Here is an 18,016-nt window from a genome sequence, read left to right as displayed (position 1 = left end):
CTATATGAACAGATAGATGGTATCATGAATATTGATGTTTCCTGATGGAAACGTAGGGCACAAGGAGGGAATGTGGAAAAGTGAATTTTGCCATGTTATATGTGCCTACGTGTTCCCCATCCTATGTTATATGTGCATGATCGATATGCATGTATCCCCCTATGATCGATTAAAGACGCAATTATAGTTGTGTCCAACTCTAGTATGCCAGTTTCCAGTTCTCGTGAAAGCGACGAGTATTAGACCTATGTTGCCACGTTTTACAGTGTGCACGTTAATTCATTGAATTGTCCCCGTTCCTAGGCCTCAAAAGGGGCCCGGACACCAGATTCAAGCTCCAGTCTCCTGAACCCGCTCCGAGGAGCGATGCAGCCCCCACCTGCATCCCTGACCCTTCACTTACTTCCTGCCGCGCAGTGCCCGGCCTGGCTCTGCCCGCCTGTCTGCCAAGAGTATGTTATGCTTCTAGTTATCAGTCCAGCCCTCCTTCGTTGCATTCCTAAGCTACTGAACCACATCAACAGTTTCAGCTATGGTCTAGCCTTTCTGTCTCCATGCAAGAGAAATACTGTATTAATATTCATAGAATATTCCTAGCACACGCAATACATGTAGAATAGATGCTTGCACCAGTCTTAGTGTCAAGTAGCCTTTGCCCCGATAACTTTTGGATTCTATCAACATGTACTCCAAACACCAGATACCAGATATGCCATAGGTACATGTCGTCCTGACACCGCAGACTTTAGTCTCCTCTTCTAGCGCAGAAGTCATAGCCCCCAGTTCTCCCTAGTAACACGTCATTGCCCGTTTTGCGCGCACCACTAGGTTAAAGGTCCCAGCTGCTCAGGTAGCCCCCTCCATGTTTCCGCCCCATTCATGACACTTCTGTGACGTTCATACCACATGTCTCAATGCACGCCCTGTACACGCCTTCTTTTTCCACCCATGCCTTCTTATCTTACGTTTGTCATAAGTTACGCCTACTGTATGTAATGTAATGTAATGTTTTACTATATATATGCTGCACTGTCGATGAAATGGTGCAGCTGCCTTCCTTCTTATTTTATTTCAGGCTGTCCCGTTCCAGTCCCTTCCTTTTTGCCTGAATAAATCCTTTTGACTCGGACACATCGGATCCTGCCTCTTATTTATTGAGCTATCTGTTATTGTTAATGTAATTCAAAAATAGTCCCGGTATTATTTATTTATATACCACAGGAAAGGCACTCTGTGACGTCGAGGCCTGAATGACCAGGCTCTCAGGCGTAGGGTGAGTGGTCAAGAAAGTGGGGTCACCGGGCACCGGTCGGTGGCATCTGGCGACGTTTTTATCCACCGGGCCCCCGTAGCCGGCCTCGACCAAGTGCCCAAGAGGACCTCTGTAAGGGCGTCATTAAAGGGAAGAAGTGGCTCCACCGAAGTAGACACTGTCTGGAGCATCTTGCTGAGAAGGTTGGTCTTGAGGGCCACCGAGGGGAGGTCAAGATTGAGGGCCTCAGCAGCCCGACGGAGGACCACCATATAGGAGGCACCCTCCTCCATAGTAGGCGGGGAGAGGCAAATCCTGGGTCAGAAGAGACATCAAGGTCGCCTGCATCCTCCAAGTCATCCAGCCAATCGAGTTCGGAGTCACACTGCCGAGCAAGCGGATCCTCGGACCGTTCCCAGTCGTCGTCTGCCTCTGGCGTAGAGGGGGCCGGTCGCGGCGGCAGAGCCGGAGCCAGAGATGGGACGAACGGCATCGGGAACGGTGCAGTGAACGGGGCCGGGCCGGCCAGGGCCAGACCGGTGCAGATTCCCAATGCAGATCCCAGGCCGGAACAAAATGGTCCAGGAAGTGGGGCAAGGGTGGGATAAACGCCACCCAGTACGGCGCCAGGGGTGGAGCCGAGTGTGGCGCCGGGGCAGGTGCCGAGGGTGGCGCTGCCGCACCTCATGGCGCCGGGGCTGGAGCCAGCAGGGCAAGATCTTGTGGCACCGGGGCTGGAGCTGATGGCGGAGCCGCCGGGCCAGCAGGATCTGGACCAGGGTCCGCGGGGCCCGAAAGCGCACCGACGGGAACCGAGGCCTGTAAAGGTGGTCCAAAGCAGCAAGGAATTATTGCATCTGTTCGGGAGTCACCGATGGACCCGGGTATGGAGCCGCAGGGTGAGGCCCCTGTCCGCCTCGTCCGCCTCCGAGGAGCAACGAGGGGACGTCGGAGAGCGAACAAGCTTCTTCGACTTCTTTTTATGGCGACGCTTACCGGAATCCGAAGGTGAAGACTTGGAGTCTGAGGAGCGACATCTCCGGTCCCACAATCGGTCCTGGGAACGGCCCCTAGACCGGGAGCGGCAACACAACAAATGCTGGACCTCACAGCAAATTCTGCCGCTGCTCCCGCAAGGCCTAGGGGCCATGGCACGGCAGTCACAGCAGTCCCGGGAGTCCCGGGAGTCGTGGTCGGCCTCCAGGCAGTAGAGGCAAACATCGTGGGGGTCCACTACCGACAGGTCCCACAGGACTTAAAGCCAGGAATCTCTACATGCACCAAGAGAAAGGTGCAGAGACAAAAGTCTCAAAATAGTGGTCAAAAAGAGACCAAGGTAGGTGCTCAATCCGGATCTGCGCTTACTGGCGCGGAAAAAGAAGGAACTGACGCCAGCGCGCATGGGTGGCGCCTAAGTACTCTCCGCGACGTCATCTCGGCACTGACGACGCCAGTGACAGACGCGGAGCCGCAGGACGCCACCTACTGACGCGCAAGGGTACTGCTAAGCAAAACTTTCCGGAACGAGTCTGACGCCTGGGGATATTCCAAGGTAAGGAATCTATCACCAACATGTTTTTTTCAGATGATTCTTTTTTGACTGGTGTCACACGTGGTAGCGCCCTGCTCGGGGGAGAGACACCGATTGCTGACTTGATGTTGGCACATGGAAACTCTGAATGTCAATAGGATTAGTACTGAAAGGGTGTCCATTCCATCACTGTCCCTGCGTTCTCATCGACGATGTTCTCAAGAAAAGGGGCAGAGCACACTTGAAGGGGCCAAGGCCCTGGTGGTAAAGAATTGAGAAGAACTCTTTCTTTGATGTACATTGAGTTGAGATGAAAAAAACGGGATTGAGGATCAATTGCAGTGGGTTTTTTCAGAAGCATGGGAGTCGACTGATTGAGTGTACCTGGCAGTAAAGCATTGTTAGGTGTTAAACACGGAGCCCAATCGGTACACGTCAGACAATGGATATGTCTAATTTGTGAAGGCCTGCTTCTGATTGGTCCATACTCGCCTGTTTTGGTGCCAGAATACTGTCATGCAAGCCGAGTTATTTCCATGATGGAATTGCCTGCGTTACACCATATAGATCTCTCTCCAAACGTGTTCATCCTTTATGGGGCCTCTAAATTTCATGCAAGCACTGTTACCATGGCCAATGTGCGTGCAGTGTCACATAAGCAATGAATTCTCCTGTGCTAAATTTTCCACAGTAGCATGGTGCACCGGGGAAATTTTTAACTATCTTGGCAAAAAGAAAAACATTAAAAAAATACAGGAAATATGAGGAGGCACAGGGCAATTAGGACCATGACGAACAGTAATTTGCTCAAAATAAAATAGTTCTTTTACTTACAAATGTCAAGTCTTCATTGCGAATTTTGTGAAACATCATTTGGCTGACGTTATTATGCCTCTGCAATGTTGGGGATAAAGGCACATCAGGAGCTCCATTGCTTCGAAAGATCAAGAGATTCGATTTGTCTGAGAGAAAAGTAAAGCATATAATATTAGCGAGTTACGCGCAAAAGTTGGTAGAAAAAAACCTGACAATTTTAATGAATTTTTACATAAATGTCTTAAAGAACACACATCAAGGAAAAATGTCATATTAAGATTTTAGCAACTTCCATTTCAACTCCTTAAGCACAGCAGTTGATATTCACTGAATGTGTGCCCCCAACTTGCTTCCCAATCTTGCTGTATAATTAATATAGTTGTCTTCAAAGGTTCTTACCCAACGCTTAAGTATTATGACGAAAATTCAGATGCAACATCCATAACGCTTTTCCATCCAGCCAAACAGCCACCAACTGGCAACATTTGTGGGACAGAGGATCCTGAAGGATCCACTTCCATTCCTCAAAACTTCAGGTCTGTTGCTGTTTGTGGACACAGTTGTACAATGAAATGGGAGGGCATCATTGTTCTCCCCACCATGAAGTACTGAGAAGGCAGTCCCTTCAGCTACTTCTGCAAAGGACATCATTGTCAGCATCACAGGTTTAAGGGTTCAAGAGATGCGCCCCGGAGTGATGCCTGTTGAAGCCAAAATGTTCACAAATGTATACAGAGGTTTCTAAAACTGAACATGGTGAACATTAAAGTTTGTGCTCCTGGAAACGAGTCTTTGCAGATTAGCTCCACATCCATCATTAGGGTTACCTTTGGCTGAGTGCGCAGATCTTTAAATAGGAAGAATGACCTTCACCAAATGGAGGTTGTTTATCACAGATAACATGGACAACCCATTCAAAATGTCTTCCTCTCCAATTTCTTTCCTTTGCCTTCAGGGATGGTCTGAGGGGAATACACGTTTCCTGGAAAGGTAGTAATCTGGGGGTTGGGCTAGTTTTAGCCATCACAGCGCATTTTGGGAAGCAGGTAATGGGTGCCCTTTTCTGTACCCACTATGAGGATGTACTGAACCTGGCAGGCATTGGGCAGCCTCCCAACTACTGATGTTTGGATGCACAAGCTGAGGTTCTCCTCCAGCTCACTAGACACAATCTTCAAAACAGTCCAGTGTAGATCAGAATGTTACGCAGAGTACGGCATGTTTCTCTTGGCTAGAACAAGCTTCCCTGATCTGCCTGCCCAGCTGCTGCCCTTAATTGCACTGAAACCCTCAGCCAGTCAAAGGTCTACTTACATATCAACTAGAAGCATCCTCGACTCCTCACGAGAGATTGGAGGAGGTCTGTCTCAATATCCAATTGTTACAAGTGTATGTGAGCTGAGTGGTAACCCTGCCTCTCAAGAACACACCCTACATTTTACAGTCTGTTGTCCTCAGACCTTGCTTTGTGTGCACAGGTCGAGCACCCAGTTGGTGTGCGATTTAGCCAAACCAAAAAGAGTCTGAATGATGTATTAATGCTGAGGGTGGGGCACACGGACAGACAGACAGACAGACACACAGACACAATGAGAAGCTAGAACACTAAGGCCTTGTAATATACACATTTTAAGGAATTACAACATTTTACCTAAAAAGAGATAAGCTTAACTTCCCATACCATTTAGTCAACGGCCCGAGCTCTGAGAAGCTTCTCACTTCATTTGTAGAGTGACTTCTACACTATTTTCATATTACCACTGAGTTTCTTTTTGTTGTAGCCACATTCACAACTTTCGGGATAATTAGGTTGGTGACTGGTAAGGTTTAACAGTTGCTATAGCATTGTTTTAAGTTTCTCGTTTTCAGTGTCCCAGGCCTCATTTTATCACCCTAATACCACTGAACTGTTGTTTTTTTTATTGAGGGTTCTGATTTGTGTGCTCTTTTCTAGTTCACCTTCATTTGTACTGTAAATATAACCTGTAACCAGTTAGAGGGGTTTGAATCGAAATTGACATTCGTTCCCGAATATATGACTAAAGGAAAACAAGATATCCTAAATAGAGGGAACCTGTTGAGGTTATTTAACGAAATTTCGGAATTAAAAGGAATTCGCTCTCAAGATCTAATCGTCGTAGAATTTAAACAATTCCCAAAGACGGGAATCGAAGAGACCCTGACAACCTGGTCCTCAAAGGAAGTGGTGGACAAAATATAATCAAAGAACGCTAGGTTTCTAGCCTGGGGAATTACGCTGAAGGTCCATGAACGCCCCAGGTATCCCCACCCCCTCCTCAAAAATCTAAAAGATGTGGACTTACCAGGGAAAATTCGTAACACATGCGTGCGCGGTGCACGCTCCAATTCGCCTCCCATCCCTTTCAACGAGAACAGGTTGAACAAAAAGGGAAGTCCCGGAAAAACGGAGGGAAGTTCTCAGGAAAATAGGGATTGGTCCTGGGTCTCAAAAACATTAAATAACAAGTATACCTAACGTAGAAACGAAAAGAGCATCAGGCAAATGGAGGCGGGCACCCGATATGGAAAAAGTTCGATCAGCTTACGTCACGTTCTGCTCATGGAATGTCCATGGGTTCAAAGATATGGGGCAGGACCATGAAACACTAGCGTTCCTCATTCATCACGACATAATCCTGCTCCAGGAAACGTGGAATCTGTCTCCAACCTCAATTCCCGGATTCATAGAATTCCACATTTTGGCAGAAAAGTTTTCGAGCTTCGGGCACCCAAGAGGGGGCCTTTCAACTTACATAACACAAAATCTGGACTGGTCAACCGAGGAATTGGACACGGGGACCAATTGGGTCCAAGTGACCAAATTAAATGGCAATCAGTCGTCTGATGAAAGTAAGAGGCAACTACTAATAATCAACATTTATATCCATCCTGAAAGAAAAAAGCAGAATGAAAAATACACAACCCTAACAAATTTAACAAAATCTCTGCAGAAAAGTCATCAGCACTGCCAAATGGTTATTTCAGGTGACTTCAATTGCAACCTCATAGCGAACTCCCTGCACAAAAGTAAAAGGCAAGAAAATCTGGGAGCCAGAACATTTGTGGATGAACTAGAACGTCTCTGTCTGACAATTTTGAACGGGAAAATCACGGGTGACATTCCAGCGGCCGCTACATTTTTGAGCGGAAAAGTGTCCTCAACAATAGATTTTTTCATTGTCAGCAACAATCTGCTTTCACAAATCGACACCTTTAAAATTACTTCACGTGTCGAAAGTGACCATCTGCCCCTTATTGCAAGAATGACCTCCAAAGAAAAGCTTGCCCAAAAAATCAAGTCCATAGAACAATACCCTGAAAAGTTTAGCCTCCGAAAACTAAAATGGCAGGGAGTAGTGCCACAAGCCATTCAGGAGACAGTCAGGGAATACTTGGACAAACAGGACCCACAAGCAGTAGTTGATTGCATCAAAACTTGGGAACAGCTGGCCCAGCTACTAGTCCAAAGGTTCCCAGCCACATTAGGACGGACCTCAAGGAAGGTGACCAAAAGAGAGCCCTGGTTCACTAATGAGCTGCGAGATCAAAAAAGAGGGCTCGCTAGAGAGGTACGACAACAATCACGAGCAGAAAACAAAGGAAGTAAAATAAAAAATTGGAAGCTGTGCCTATTAAGAATCAATTACAGGAGGAACCTGAGCAGAGCAAAAATAGCTTACAAGGGGGCAATCTGGACACAATTACTGCATGCAAGCAAAAAGCCCAATAGTAGCGACTTCTGGGGCATAATAAACAAATTATCAACTGGCCCAACATTACAGCAAGAAGCGGGAATCGGTCAAGAATCGTGGGTTCACCATGTGAAAACTCTGTACAGCAACATAGCATCAGGCCCTGTAGAACGGCCTGGAGGGCAGCATCCTGTTCAAGTGGAAATGCACTCAGTTCCCAACCCGCACTATTTGGGAGGACGAGTAACAAGTCCTGAGGCAGTTAGTAAAGAGCCGAACAATCTGACCAGCGCAAAGGACCTTAGAGGTCACATTTTAAAACTCAAATCCAAGGGAGCGGCAGGTCCAAATGGCCTCCCCAACGCTATCTTCAAGAATGACCCAGATTTCTGGTCCTCCTACCTTACTCCCATCTTCAATGAGATCTACACACAGTCCAAAGTCCCGGCTTCTTGGAAAGGGAATATCATCCACCCTATATATAAAAAGGGTGACCACCGTAAGCCAGGCAATTACAGACTGATCTCGCTGATCGATGTGGAGGCCAAGCTGTACGCTTCTTGTCTGTTAGCCCAGCTCCAAGATTGGATGGAGGAGAAGAACATAATCCCCAAGTTCCAGACGGGCTTCAGGCAAGGGATGGGCACCTCAACCAACTTAGCCACCCTAGCACTCTTAACTGAAAAAGCGTTAAGAAAGAAATCCCGACTCTTTGCATGCTTCGTGGACATCAAAGCCGCATTCGACCGAGTAAGCAGGAGTCTTCTCTGGAACAAACTTAAGGGCTGGGGCTTGCCAGGAGAAATGCTTAACGCCATAACTGCCCTTTACACGGAAACCTGGGCTAGAGTAAAGCTGGGCGACGGGTGTAGTACAACCCCGAGCATTTTTACGCAGCTAGGATTGAAAAAAGGATGCGTTCTAGCTCCCAGCCTCTTTAATTTGTTTCTTTCAGATATCGCACAGTACATAGAAAAAGCCGATTGTCACCCTCCGAACATGGCCAACGAGTCAGTCGCCATCCTACAATATGCTGACGACATTGTCTTGTTGAGCCAAACTCCGATTGGCTTACAGAGATCAATAAACAACTTAGCATCCTACTTGGATCAGGAACAACTGGAGCTAAACAAAGAAAAAACAAAAATTGTTCGCTTAGTGGATCCCAAAAAAACAAAGTTTAAATGGTCGGTAAAAGGGGTAACTGTGGAAGAGCAGCGCTCATATAAATATCTTGGCATAATAATTGAGCAGGGCACATCTCACAAGGAACACAAACTGGCTTTAAAAGCCAAAGCCCAATCACTAATTTATGCTTACAGACAACTTCGTAAAAAACTAGACTGCCCGAACTACACTCATCTGCTAAAAGTCATGGCCGCACAAATCCAGCCCAGCCTATCGTACGGTTTAGTCACCTGGTGTGGAAAAGATGCACACTTATTGAATGAGCTCCAGACTAGGAGTTACAAGGCTGTTTTTGAGCTACCAAAATCTGCCTCTCCTTCTCAGGTTCGACTGGAATTTGGCTTACAGCACCAGAAATACCGGGTAATGAGTAGCTTCGTCAAACTTTGTCATAAATTCCGCTGTTCCAATCCGGACACCCTGAACAAACTATGCTGGGTCGAAATTAAGCACCAGATGATCCTAGAAACACCAAGCTCATGGGGAAGCTTTTTGAGAACAGCTCTGACTGAGCTGGAACTACAAACATCGTGGGAAAACGGGGAAGATAGAGTAGACTTCGGCAAAGCCGTAAACGCCGTAGCCAAAAAGAAATCCCTGCTGGCTGACAAAAAAGCAATCACCAAGCGCCGGCATGGGTGGACAGTCATCAACTCATATAGAACCCTAAGGCCACAAAATTATCTATCTGCTCACTTCAGCTTGCAATTAAAAAAGAGCTTTATAAACTTCCGCATGGGTGTGCATGACTCAAAAGACCTGCACCCAACTTGGAAAAAGCCCTATCAATCTGAAAACTGTCGACTATGTGGTTTTAAATCAGAATCTGTAACCCACTTATTATGTGCATGTCCAGCAGTCCTGGAACAGAGGAGACAGTACCTAAAATTCATCTTCAATGATTTGAACATTCGTTCATGCAGACAAGCAGTGATAAGCTGGTTGGAAGGCGCTTCCATTATCTTGGTCTGCAGGGGCGTCAAATTCATGACAATGGTCAGAAACCTCTTACGGCAAGCTGACGGAGAATAAAAGAAATAAGCAGAATCAACGTCACCTCCCAACAGCCGACCAATAACATTAATGAACGGTCAGCATGCTTACCAGCGTCTAGCAGCAGATCGCAAAAAGTGGAGCACGAATATTAAAATTTGGAACACTGGGGCTTATACTATACAACTACCTTTTCCAAAAGGTCCCCAAATTTTTAATAAAAAGTAACAATTTCCTTTTATAATTATGGAACATGTCAAAATCCGGTGTATTTATAAATGTAATTATATTTTTACTACGTTTTAATGGACATTGGGGGGGTTTGTAATGATTTTAATTAATCAAACAATAAACTTATTCAATACTGTAAATATAGACACAATTCATAACAATGGCAGAACACACCTCTATTGCAACTATTATTATTATGTTTTACTGTTCTTTGACAATTCCTCACCACATTAGTGGAAATAATCCTCCATTGCTTGCCCAAGTCTACCTGTAGTGTAAAGAAGACGTGTTACACTAAGATTTCATGACAGAACAAGTACCGAGTATGCTGGTTAGTGGAAAATACCAGCACTCTCTCCATTGTTAGTGCTTGATTGACTCTGTCTTTGAAGGCTGAAGAAAGGGCCTGCCATTATGCAAAACAGTTTATGGATGTTTTTAAGGACTGAAAAAGACAACCACCTACTGCCTAAATGGCTCCCAGAAACGCTCCCTCAATCTGATTGACAAAACATTTTTCTGTCACTAAGTGTGTCCTCTTGCAAATGTAGACTTAAGTCACGCCAACCTTATCAATAATTATTCACAAATACAGGTGTAAGAATCGAGGGCAGGTGTCCAAATTATGAGTTAGGTTGCTTGCGTTGCCTTTTAGTTTGGTCATGGCCTTCAAAATTGTAAGATTGGACTAGGTATTCTGCATAGCATCTCATGTAACTACAGCTGTCAACATGGTTGTCTTGTAAGTTATTTATTATTACATCTATGAGCGTGTAAGGAACTGCTTTGATAGGTGGAACAGGAAGGGCTCACACCATAATTTCTTGTGGATGCAGATGAAGGGGTTTCTCCAAATCACAAATAATTTAATTGGAGAGAGAAAAAAAAATAGAGCTGCTATGTATGTGGACCTTCCCCACCCTCTAACAACACCAGCAGAAGGGACTTCAGCACCAATAAGATGGCATTACAATACAATATAATCCTGACAAGTCACTGATACACCAACATCACAGTAGAGGATGTGGGACTGGGAAGAGCTTTGACTCTTTCTCACAGCTGGCTCCACTGCTCCAAGAGTAGCTACCGCAATTGGTGAATGTGTAGATTGGCATCTGGCACCATACTATGCAAGATGCTTACAGCCCCAAACCCTCTGAACCACCACTTTTTGGCGCCCTTCGAAGGGGTCTAAGTCTTCAATTGAGCAGGCATGTGGCACCGCAATGGTGATGCTGAGAGATTCAAATTGGAGTTACCCCAATTTGAAAAGAGCAGAAGCTATGAAATATGACCTACAAGTGGGATTACAGCGGGCTCTACTTTTCCCTGACTTTACTACGGGGATCTAGTATACAGGTGAAGACACTTGCCGGGGATTGGAATGAGCTCTGTCAATGAGCCTTTCTGCCTCTGTGTGAAAACCAGCAAAGTTAAAAGCTGTGCATGGGAACTCGCCTTAAATCTTTACACATGTGAAAGCTGCAAGATATTCTTTTTTTTAAGACTAGAAATCATTGCTGCGGTGCAGGGGACCACACCCTTTATTGTTTGGTCTGTTTTACCGCCTCTAACCTGTGGTTCTGCTCAAACACGTTTGAAGATCACATAAATATGGACGTGGGAAATTACCTAGGAGACTGCCCTGAGAGTTTGTATACTACAGTTTATTTATTTACGTAAGCAGTTTTATATAGAGCGATCTAGGATTCAGGGGCAGCACAGCACTGTACATAGGCTGCACAAAAACATAACAGCCAAGGTGTCAAAGCAAGAAATAGTAAAATGATTATCTGACACAAATGTAATTATTTACTAAAGGCTTTATTAAAAATACAATGTGCAGAATTTATATTAAGCAATCAAATAGAATGTGTTAATACAAACATTTGTAGTAGGCTACCATACTTAAAACCTATAGTCCTGTAACCTAGAAATTATGCCTGGATTTTTGACATATGTAAAGACACCATATTTTAAAGTCTTTAAATTAATATATATTTAACACTGAAATGCATGTTCTTCATTTTAAATGACAGTTGTGCAAGTTGGTTTTCTTCTCTTTGCTGTAGACGTTGCAATTTTGCAAGCAACTGTTTATTAGATAATGAATAAACATTTGTTGCATTAGACGACTGATAGTTACGTTCACACCACAAAAGATGTGGACGACAGGGAGCGTGATTCATTGGAAGAAGTTTTTGGAAACAAGAAAGGATGTGCCGCAACAATTAATTAGACATGATTAAAAGACGATTGTACTCTGGTGAGAAGATGGGGTGTAGGCCTGTTCCCAGTAGCATGCTGAAATCTTATTGGTCAAGAAGAAGAAAGAATCTTAAAGTTGCAACACAGAAAATGTGTGCTTATATAAGTGTTTGTTCCTAGACAAGATGGGCAGACTCTTTCTGTAGGACTCCCGATCTGCAGCAGTTGGTGTAGGTCCCTCTTTCTTAACTCTCAGAGAGGAGACTCTGTAGTGAGTTTCTGGACATCTCTTTATGGGAAGTTTTAAGTTTATTCTTTAATCTGCTATTATTTGAGCAGAGAACACTTTCCAGCTTAATCTGCGAAAGCTTAATGCTTATGTTAGACTCTCTCATCAGAACTCTTCATGAATATCTGAACAGACACCTTAAATCCCCCTTGCATTTATCCTGACAGCTTAGAATAGGGAAGTTTCTTTATGGAACGTGCTTAATGCATTTATTGCATTGATACTTTATTTAAATTTACTGAATTGACTTACCTTAATACTGTATATTGATTGATTGTGTTAACCTTTAATGGTGAAACATGGAAAATAATACTTCAATAAAAGAATGAATAACAAAAAGATTGACAATAACTGAACTAAAGAAATGATAATGATAATTGATAATGATTTATGTTGAGTTTAACTTTTACATCTCAGCTGACAACAAAGTTCCATCGTCCTGTATGCAGGGTTCTCGGTGATGAGTAAGTGACGAGTGAAACCCCCGTACTCTTGCAGTTGTATTAAAATATAATGTAAATAAGATAAAAACGAGGGTCTCCAATGAAGAGTTTTAAGCTCACTTAACACGGGAAATATTGCTGCAAGAAAATGAGTTTAAATTATCTTTGCAGCCATTTGTGAGAGGAATTAGCAGTGATGGCATGTGTGATGGCATTCCCTACTTTTCGGTTAGATTCCTTAGGGAAGGCTTGTTTCAGGATTCTGTGTTTTTTTGGAAAGCAAGAGTTTCTAGGCATAGACCACGGGTACTCATAGTACGGCCCGCGGGCCAGCAGCGGCCCGGCAAGCCTTCCGTGGCGGCCCGCGGACCATGAGACATCATCGTACCTGTGTTTTAAAAAAACATTTTCAAAGAGTGTCTGCAAACACTGCCGGTTGCACAGACACTCGGAGAGACTGTTGCTCTGTGTGGGGCGATTAATTCCAGGGAGGCCAGAGTGGAGCTGCAGGGGCGCTAAGGGGAGGTGAAATACAGCAAAGCCCCATTCACATGCAAATGGTCTTTTTAAAGACCTGTGCAGTGTTCGGGTGGGGCTGTGTGTCTGTGCGCGCTGGGGAAGCTGTTTCAGCCCGGGCACACACAGGCAGGGTGAGATGACAGAGGGTGACAGAGGGAGGTAGAGGGACAGAGACAGAGGGAGGGAGGGAGGGAGGGAAAGGGAGACCGAGACATGGAGACAGAGAAAGGGAGACAGACAGAGGGAGGAGGGCGACAGAGGGAGGGAGAGGGAGGGAGACGGAGTGAGGGAAGGGAGTGAGGGAAGGGAGTGAGGGAGGGAATGGAGTGAGGAAAGGAGAGTGAGTGAGGGGATGAGGGAGAGTGAGAGAGGGAGTGAGGGAAGGGGAGGGGAGGGAGGGGAGTGAGGGAAGGGGAGGGGAGGGAGGGGAGTGAGGGAAGGGGAGTGAGGGAAGGAGAGTGAGGGAAGGGAGGGAGGGAAGGGAGGGAGGCAAGTAGGGAAGGGGAGGGAGTGAGTGAGGGAAGGGGAGCGAGGGAGGGAGGGAGGGAAGGAGAGGGAGGGAGGGGATGAGGCAGAGAGGGAGGGAGGGAGGGAGTTAGGGAAGGGGAGTGAGGGGAGAGAGGGAAGGGAGGGAGGGAAGGGGAGTGAGGGAAGGGGAGTGAGGGAAGGGGAGTGAGGGAAGGGGAGTGAGGTAAGGGGAGGGAGTGAGGGAAGGGGAGTGAGGGAAGGAGAGGGAGGGAAGGGGATTGAGGGAAGGGGAGGGAAGGGAGTGAGGGAAGGGGAGTGAGGGAAGGGGGTGAGGGAGGGAGTGAGGGAAGGGGAGTGAGGGAAGGGGAGTGAGTGAGGTAGTGAGGGAAGGGGAGTGAGTGAAGGGGAATGAGGGAGGGAGTGAGGGATGGGAGTGAGGGAAGGGAGTGAGGGAAGGGGAGTGAGGGAAGGGAAGGGAGTGTGGGAAGGAGTGAGGGAAGGGGAGTGAGGGAAGGGGTGAGGGAGGGGGTGAGGGAGGGGGTGAGGGAGGGGGTGAGGGAGGGAGTGAGGGAGGGGTGACGGAGGGGGTGAGGGAGGGAGTGAGGGAGGGGGTGAGGGAAGGGCTGTGAGGGAAAGGAAGTGAGGGGAGGGGAGTGAGGGAGGGAGTGAGAGAAGGGGAGTCAGGGAGGGATTGAGGGAAGGGGAGTGAGGGAAGGGGAGTGAGGGAGGGAGTGAGGGAAGGGGAGTGAGGGAAGGGGAATGAGGGAGTGAGTGAGGGAAGGGGCGTGAGGGAGGGGGAAGAGGGGAAGGGGGAGTGAGGGTGAGGGAAGGGGAGTGAGGGTGAGGTAGGGAAGGAGAGGAAAGGAGAGGGAAGGAGAGGGAGTGAGAGGAGGGAGAGTGAGTGCGACAGAGGGAGACAGAGAGAGAGAGGGAGATAGAGGGATGGAGGGAGGGAGGCAGATGGATGGATGGATGGATGGATGGAGGGAGGGAGGGAGGTGGATGGATGGATGGATGGATGGATGGATGGATGGATGGATGGATGGATGGATGGATGGATGGATGGATGGATAGATAGATAGATAGATAGATAGATAGATAGATGCCGGGTATGGTAACTCAGTGGACAAAGGCGTCCGCTGCAGGGACCTGTGTTCAACCTCATGGTCACAGTTTTTTTTGTTGCTCTAGCCCCTCCCCCACTGACCCCGCCCCCACCGGTGCGGCCCTCGGACACAAACCACACTGTAAATTTGGCCCCTGAGAGAAAGTTTGTGAGTACCCATGGCATAGACAAACTGTGGTACTGAGAGAGCAGGATCCCTCTGAGATGTTTAGTGTGTGTGCCAGTTAATTAGCAGAATCTATAGCCTTGTGGACTATACAGGGTAACTTAAAAGTGCTACTAGACTAACGGGGGAGCCAGTTAAGTGTGGCAAGGATTGGGGTGATGTGTTCGTATCTACTAGAGTTACTGGGTTGAGGGTTGCCTCCTGTGGGTCTAGGTGGACTCCCTGAATGCCATTCAATAACAACTTACCATAATCAAGTTTAAGAAGACTAGATATTGGACCACCATTTTGAAGTTGTCGGCTAAAATAAAACAACTAAGTCCCCGGAGGGGTCTGATTTCGAATGGAGTACTTTTAGCCACACCACTGATGTGGGCATGGAGCTGTATACGTTTGTTAAGACTAATACCCAATAAATACGCAGTTTCACAATCAAGGGTTGGCAATCAAATACGTTTGAAGAACTCAATCAGGTATAGTACAGGGATTGTGCACAGCATAGGTGAGAACAGACGGAATTCTGTTTTCTGAGCGCTAAGTTTAAAAAGTTGGAGTCACGTTCATGGTGGGAGGTTGTTGAAAGTCTTTTTAAGATTGGCGAAGTCCTCCGAAGAGGAGATTTAAAAGTACAGCTGAGTTTCATCAGCGCAGTGATTAAAGGGGATGTTCAAGGTTCTCAAGAGAGAGCAGAGGGGGAGAATATACAAAGAGTAAAGGTTGGGGAGAGGATGGACTGTTGGGGGACTTCTTGTCGAAGAGTTAAGTGAGTAATTTGGGAGAAAAGATTCAAACTACCTCAGAACAGTGCCTTAGATCCTATCCGATCTTTCAAGAATTTTTAGAAGGGAGGTGGGACTGACAGTGTCAAATGCAAAGGAAAGGGCAAGAAGTAGCATTTCTTCACTTTTAGGTTCAAATAAAGTCACACATCTGGGGTTTTACAGGATATGAGTAACAGTATTTCTGCAGTTGGCTGACCGAGTTCAATATTTTGCCTTCAAAATAATTCGATAATATGTTGTAGTTTTCTTTGGTGTTGGGTATTACAATAGGGCCAGAACTATTGATTTCTGAGTTGAAAAAAAATGCTGCTTTTGTCTTGAAAACATGTTTTTGTATGGAGTTAGTTTTACAGGGGTTTGTTTACTTAGGCACTGGTGGCAGGTCACTAATTGTTTTCCGTTCTTCTAGCAGTGAGTTTGAGAATCCTTCTACACCCGTTCTCCCTTCTTACCCACACCACTCACTTATCCTCCACTCCATCACATTTATCCCATGAAAAAAGGACTTTGACTGTGGTTTGACTCCTTCACTATTATTAGTATTGAAAAGTGAGTTTTTCTCCATTGTGCAGTGCTGCTGGTGCTAATGAGGTGGCTCTTGAACGTGAAAGAGGGGAGCATGAAAAAGCTTAGTTGAGTATCTTTCCAGTGGTGCTCTGTATTACTTTGCCTTTATTGCTTTATTGCAAATAAAAGAAACATTTGAGAAAAAGAAAAAGAAATCATGAATAATTCTTTCAATTACTTACACACTATTACGTACCATAATTTTGTTATTTCAAAGTGTCTGCAGATCACTGCAAACTTTCTATAAGATATAAAAATTATCTTTTTATACTTATCAGTTTTTTTCCCCACCGGTATGTATAATTTCCTCTACTACTTTCAATAAGAATTGTATTATGCAGATGAAGCATGAAAGGAAGTTGGTCTCACAGGATGTACATATCTGTAGGTCAATAAGAATTGTATTATGCAGATGAAGCATGAAAGGAAGTTGGTCTCACAGGATGTACATATCTGTAGGTTAGTCAGTCTGCTGACTAATTCAGTTAGGGAACGGCTAAGTGGAAGTAGGACATGCAGTGTGAAAATAAATATAGCATCAACTTGTCTTTGCTGTTGTCTTACACACTATTAAAAAAATGTTGTGTGTGTTTATCATACAACTGCATTTGGATGAATTAGGGCCATATGTATCAAGCTAATTAGCATGCGCAAAGGCCGAAATTCTGCGAATTTCGGCCTTTGCGAATGCTAATTAGATAAATGGTATGTATCAAACATGTTTGATGCAAAATAAGGAATTGCAAAATTTGCTATTCCTTATTTTGCGATTGCACTTAAGGAATCGCAAATTTTGCGATTCCTAAATGCAATGTATCAAACAAAAAATATTCAAAAATTGCCATTAAGGATTCGCAAATTACCACCAACTTCTAGTTGGTGGTAAGTTGCGAATTCTTTTCAAAAAGCTTTTTTACAAAAAACCAAAGGTGCCATATGACGCCCATACATGCCCCAGGGGTGCAGCAGGGTGTTCTTGAGACACCCCTGCACCCTTGAAAATATTCCTAATTTGCGATTAGCAAATTGCTAATCGCAAATTGCACTTTCATTCCTATGGGCCTCCTGGCCCATAGAAATGAATGGGTAATTTGCGAATAGCAATTTGCTAATCGCAAATTAGGAATGGTAAGGTATCGCTATTGAAAAGCGATTTTGTACATACATACCGTTTTGCGAATTCCAAATAGCGATTCCTTAAAATTCGCTATTTGGAATTCGCTAAACGGAAGTATGATACATATGGCCCTTAATTATATTACAATCTACTCGGGTGGTGTTTCAGTACCCCTTGCATCTCTGCACATGTCCCGGATTAGCCTTGGTTTCCTAGGGTTGGTTCAGCAAGAAATTGCAGATTTCAAATACCCACATCTTCCTAACCCTTTGTTCACAATATGATATCAGGTGGTGATCCTTGACTTAATCAAAAAGATGTAGGGTTCTCAGTTTTGGGGTTACACGTGAGGTCTCGTCTTTTTACGTGCATTACAACACTGGGGTCCATCTACTGTCGATAAAGTGTTGTGATAGAATATTCAGGGCCATTGTGTCCAAGATCTTTCTTCTCCACATCCACCGATAAAGGCATGCTTTTGGCTTCAGACATTTTGCAGTGACCATTTTGGCAGACACCAACAAATGAAACAACAGCCTCTAGCCCACACCCAGTTAGAGTCCTATCCCATGTGCCTTACTCCGAAAACAACTCATGCTGGGCTTTG

At 45.4% G+C, this 18,016-nt stretch overlaps 1 protein-coding gene across 5 annotated transcripts in view; it reads right to left on the bottom strand.

Moving 5' to 3' along the window:
• Window positions 1–18,016, bottom strand: part of JAK2 (Janus kinase 2) — a 1,231,913-nt gene that overhangs the window by 293,014 nt on the left and 920,883 nt on the right. For all 5 annotated transcript variants that reach the window (XM_078676001.1, XM_078676005.1, XM_078676003.1 and 2 more), the window contains one exon: window positions 3,618–3,745. In XM_078676001.1, coding sequence (XP_078532127.1) covers window positions 3,618–3,745 — 128 coding nt within the window. The remainder of the gene's footprint in view (window positions 1–3,617; window positions 3,746–18,016) is intronic.

The sequence above is a fragment of the Lissotriton helveticus genome, chromosome 2_1 (assembly GCF_964261635.1).
Source record: "Lissotriton helveticus chromosome 2_1, aLisHel1.1, whole genome shotgun sequence".
Taxonomy (NCBI): domain Eukaryota; kingdom Metazoa; phylum Chordata; class Amphibia; order Caudata; family Salamandridae; genus Lissotriton; species Lissotriton helveticus.
The sequence above is the reverse complement of the archived record's forward strand: the minus strand, read 5'-3'. Positions and strand labels throughout refer to the sequence as shown.